The sequence below is a fragment of the Cajanus cajan genome, chromosome 11 (assembly GCF_000230855.2).
Source record: "Cajanus cajan strain Asha chromosome 11, NIPB_CcT2T_4, whole genome shotgun sequence".
NCBI lineage: Eukaryota > Viridiplantae > Streptophyta > Magnoliopsida > Fabales > Fabaceae > Cajanus > Cajanus cajan.
Window position 1 is genome coordinate 30454673 of NC_138527.1, and position 5592 is coordinate 30460264.

Below are 5592 nucleotides of genomic sequence, written 5' to 3' on the forward strand. Positions count from 1 at the left end.
CTGCTTTTAAAAATCGATCGATTATTAATTAATTTTAAAAACACTTATAAAATTAGTTATTTATATAACAAATTTTGTACGTGTAATAAGTCAATTATTTAAGAATCAATTTTAAAATTTAGGATTTAGGGTTTAAGATTTTAAAATTTATGTTTAATTATTTTTATTTTTCATGATGAATATCACTGTCTTTCTCAATCTTGTCTCACTCTTTGGCTTGATCTCTGGCTCTCTCACGTGCTTCCTTCACCCATGCTCTTTAATTTAGTTTTTTTAATTTAAATGTTGTTAAATAATTATTATTTCCACCAATAGCACAACTAATATTATTTCCTCAATAACACTCTTTTTTTTTCTTCTACGCATTTATACAGGTAATTATAAATTATTAAATTAAATATAAAAAAGGCAAAACAAAAAATTAAAAACCCCATTGGCAAGTTGGATTTGGGCAACCCTACTTCTCAATGGGTTTATTTATTTATTTTTTTAACCTATAGGGGAAAGTTGGATGGGGGATTGAGTTTCTAGAAGAAACAATAAGAGAGTAGTATTAAAGGAAATAAAGTTGGGGGTAGTATTTGGGAGAAATATTATTATTTTAATAATATTTAAATAAAAAATCTTAAATTTACTTAGTCTATATAAGTATTTTGGGAAATTGAAATAATACTTATGTAGTGTTGGTTGAATTGTAATTTTGTTTTCTATAATATTAGATCTGTAATTTTAATTATTTATTTTTAACTTCATAATTTTAATTTTTTAATTTTATAAAATTTATAATTTTAATCTTCTTCGAATATTATCTATTAATCATTAAAATTATAACATTAATAATGACTCAATATTAAAATAATGAAAAATTATTAATATTTTATAATATTTTGAAAATATTATATTTTTAATTTAAATATTATTAAATTTTAATTATTATATCATTTTATTAATATTATATGATTTATATCATACTTCAATTTTATCGATCTATAAATAAACATTTGACCAAAGGATCATAATTATTAATTAATATTTATATATTCATTACTTTTTATCGGTATATAATTCATTATATGTATTAATGACAGGCAAAGATAGAAAAAAAAATTATATAAATGATTGAATCCATTGTTTTTCTTTCAAAATGAAACGGGAATCCAATTCTTAAAATAAAGTTCGAATTGAAAGATTAACTAAAGAGAATTACACCTGTTTGTTCAACTCCAAGTGTGTGGTTCAGCGATAGGAGTTGATTCACCTTTAAGTAAGGTAGGATTTGAATCTTACCTTGTGTATGCAGTCACCTTAATTTACACCTGTTTGTTCATATTATTATCATTATTATTTAATTTAAATACTTGACCAAACAAATCTAACAAAACTTTTATGATCCATTGTATAAAAAAAATAAAAAAAGAAAAACTGTCCCAGGCAGCGCATATTTATATTCGAACCAACACGCGAAGAAACCAACAGCTACACTCTCTCCCTCGCCATTCTCCACCGCAACTTCCATTTCCGGCGACTTCTCCGATCGCTCTCCGGCGAGGCTTCACCCGAAGCCATGGCAACAGAATGACTCTTCGCCGATCGCCATGTCGGTCTCCTGCTCCAACTGCTTCCCCGACTCCTTCCTCCTCTGCGGCGAGGATTCCTCCGAAATCTTATCCGGCGACTCGCCGGAGTGTTCCTCCGACCTCGATTCATCGCCGCCGGAGGAGGAGGAGTCCATAGCTGGATTCATCGAAGACGAGCGCAACTTCGTTCCCGGATTCGACTACCTCAGCAGGTTCCAGTCTCGCTCTCTCGACGCCTCCGCCAGAGAAGAATCCGTTGCATGGATTCTCAAGGTAACTCTCCGCCGCTAGCACTTTTTTTCACCTTCGTTCGCAATCGGACGCGCTGTTGCATTCTATTACGATATTGCCACGCGCGTGCGTGGAATACCGAACCGGACCGTGCTAAAATGCGCCGCTCGTAACTGCTTCGTAAAACGGTTCGGTTCGGTTTTAGATCTATTTATTTTTAATGCGGATTGATTTTAATCTGGTGGTTGCAGGTGCAGGCTTATTACGCTTTTCAGCCGCTCACCGCTTATCTTTCCGTTAACTATATGGATCGGTTCTTGAATTCTCGGCCGTTGCCGGTGAGTTATATAAGCAAATTAACAAAAATAAAATTCCAAAATAGAGAAACGGAAACCGAAAGTGAAAGATGAATTTGACAATTTGGATGATTGTAGAGAATCTGAAAGTCAAAGATGAATTTGCCGTTCGCGTAGTAATAGTCTCACACATGTGCTTTGAGAAAAAAAAATCTATGCAGTAATTATGTATTGACTTTTTTCTAATTTGAAGCGAAAATGTCCACGGCGCATTATCACAAGAAAAGCATTTTTTAAATGATTTAATTAATTTAAATGCTATTTAAATATGTGTATTCGGACACTGTTGTCTACAATCTACATTACAGTACAGTACTTTTTACTACTTTCGTTACGTTGTTTGATGGTTACGTTATTATGTACGAATATTATACGTGCCTATTATTATGCGCACTAAAATTGAATTCGTTTAGGATCTGTTTGAATAATGCATCATAATGTTTTTGTCGTGCAAACAAAAATAAACATTAATAATATAATTTTAATACTTTTTTTGGTATACACTTTATTATTCACCAGAGTTTGGTGATATCACGTGAATCTCATTTGCAGATAATTTTGTAAATCTTATCAAATTTTAACTAATAGTAAGAAATATTAAAAAATTAAAAAGTATATTATTAGTATATATTTTTTGGAAAAATAATGATAGCTTGCCTTGCCCAAGCTTTTGTACTCTTTTTATGTACGTGCATTGAATGTGGTAATATGTGCCAAAAAGTTCGATTATTAGTGTACTCTTGATAACTGATAAATGATAATGATGACTATTACATTTTCTTTTAACTTACTGTTTCATATATAAATATATTTACAGCAAACCAATGGGTGGCCACTGCAGCTTCTATCAGTCGCGTGTTTGTCGTTAGCGGCAAAGATGGAGGAACCTCTAGTTCCGTCTCTTTTGGACCTTCAGGTATATGTCCAACTAGTGTGTCACATCCATAATTGAGTGTGATAATAAAACTATATCAAAGGCTCATTCTTAATGAAGTTTCTTTTTAATAAATGTGGACATATTGTTCAGAATATTAAATCCTATACTTACTCAGTTGTCGACTTATCGCTAGTTACGTACATCATACTTAATTGACAGTAAGTGCGTCATTTCGTAATTTAATGTATACAGGTAGAGGGTGCCAAATACTTATTTGAGCCCAGAACAATTAGAAGGATGGAGCTACTTGTCCTTGGTGTCTTGGATTGGAGGCTAAGATCGGTTACCCCATTTAGCTTCCTCGGTTTCTTTGCGTGCAAGTTAGATTCAACTGGAACTTTTACTGGGTTCCTCATTTCACGGGCTACACAAATTATCTTATCCAATATCCAAGGTACGTTTATATTTAGTATAGTATAGTCTTGTCTCCTTGAGGCATTTCAAGGTGATCATATTAATCAATTTTCGCCTACAAGTAGTTGAGATTAAAAATGATGACAAGTTTAATTTAAGTTGCATTAAAAGAAAGTAGTTAAGTTATGCATTATGAGTTTTAACTTTTTTTCTGTCTTTTTTTTTTTTTTTTTTTCAGAGGCAAGCTTTCTTGCCTATTGGCCATCATGCATTGCTGCCGCGGCCATTCTCCATGCAGCTAACGAAATTCCTAATTGGTCTCTCGTTAGGCCAGAGCATGCTGAGTCGTGGTGCGAGGGGCTAAGAAAGGTAATAAGCATGTTTAAAAATGTTGAAGGTTTCTAAGTGAAAATATGGATCAGGTTGCCAAAACACGTTTATCTGATTTTTGCAGGAGAAAATTATAGGGTGCTACCAATTATTGCAAGAACTTGTGATTGACAATAACCAGAGGAAACCCCCTAAGGTGCTACCACAGCTGCGTGTGACATCTCGGCCCCCTATGAGGTCTAGTGTCTCGTCATTCTCAGCATCCTCATCCTCTTCTCCTTCATCCTCATTGTCTTGTAAAAGGAGGAAATTAAATAACTGTTTGTGGGTAGATGATGACAAGGGAAACTCCCGGTGAAGAGAAAATAACAGTAATAAAGAAGGAAAAAAGAATGGAATAAGGTGGTGGTCCAAGTTGTCCAGAAACCTCAACAATTTTTTAGAGGGTCTTTTTCGAGTTTAAAATTGACTAGAGTCATGGTGTACATTATAATATGTAGAATATCTTATGAGAGTTGTGAGCCTTTATTGTTGTTATTATTGTTTTGTTGGTGGGTAGTATTGCCATTCATCAATGGCTTTGCAGATTCCCTAGGGAAGGGGATTTTGCAACATAAATATATTTAAAAAGTGTGTGAGAGAGAGGGGAAATATACAAAGATGCATTTAATGGTCTGGTCGTGCAAGTGTGGAAGAAAGAAGTGGAGAGTTTGGAATTCAACGATGCGCTGGTTATTGGTGAAAGGGTAGAGGACGGTGGGACACTGCTTCAGAGCTTGGAAGAAGAAAAAAAGCAGAGTCGCAGATATTGAAAGTTTGAAGTTTGAGCTGTTTCTTATAATGGGTTCTCTAAGTCAAGCTTCTCATCTTGGCCAGCACCTTCGCTTCTTCTGTTTACACGTTACTTTTTCATTGTTAGATGGGATACCACTAGAGTACAAAAAAGAAATAGCAATAAGTTGAAGATTGCTACATTTTGTGGGGCTTTTTTTTTCTTATGATACGCGTGAGACGGCCTCTGGAGCGTGTCTCGCACGTGCGGATGTGTGATTTTTTTTTTTCTTTTCCTGTTTTAGTTATGGCGGGAATTGCTTTTTATTTCTTTTTCTTTTCGGCCTTTGCTTTGGCCTAACTATACAGGATCCGTTGGCTGTTGTCCTCGCGTGATGGAAACACGTGTCTATATTTTTAAATTTTTCTAGATTTTTTCATTTGTTTTCGAGAGGGGAGAACCCTCTTTTCTTTATAGAGCCTAATTGGCTTTGGGAGAAATGGGAGGAAAGGTCTTTGGGGCCTTTTCCAGCGTGCTTTGTATTGAATTCATTAATAATGACACTATTAATTTATAATTTCTTTTATTACCATATATTCTTTTCCTTCATTCGTTCATTCTATATCTAGAGAACTTGTTGACTGTTGAGAATCATGCCGTTGATGGAGATGTGACCCAAACATTAACTCATACATCCAAATACAGTTTAAATAGTTTAGCTGACTTATGAGCTTAATCCACCCAAAAACGTGACACATGATTCACAATTAGATACTATGTAGATTTGCCATTTGTTCTTATTACTGAATGAAAAGAAACTTTTAAGGGTTTCTCTGGAATCTAGTGAGGCATAACTCTGAAGGGGATGCACTACTCGGCCCCGCTAGCAATAAAGACGGTTCAATCAGTGACTATGACTCCTCAATTAACCAGTGTCTGCTCGTGACCATCTCCAGGCTGTTCTATCATGGTATTATTATACATACATACACACAACCAGCCAATAGCCCTCTGAAATTTCAGACAGTCCTTGCC

General features: G+C 34.4%; 1 protein-coding gene across 1 annotated transcript; it reads left to right on the forward strand.

Moving 5' to 3' along the window:
- The first annotated feature begins 1436 nt into the window (after window positions 1–1436).
- Window positions 1437–5151, forward strand: CYCD1;1 (CYCLIN D1;1). Its single transcript, XM_020362695.3, has 6 exons — window positions 1437–1850; window positions 2060–2146; window positions 2982–3080; window positions 3294–3495; window positions 3694–3824; window positions 3910–5151. Exons 1-6 carry the CDS (start codon window positions 1596–1598, stop codon window positions 4141–4143), a joined length of 1008 nt encoding a protein of 335 aa, XP_020218284.1. The 5' UTR covers window positions 1437–1595; the 3' UTR covers window positions 4144–5151.
- The last annotated feature ends 441 nt before the right edge of the window (window positions 5152–5592 follow it).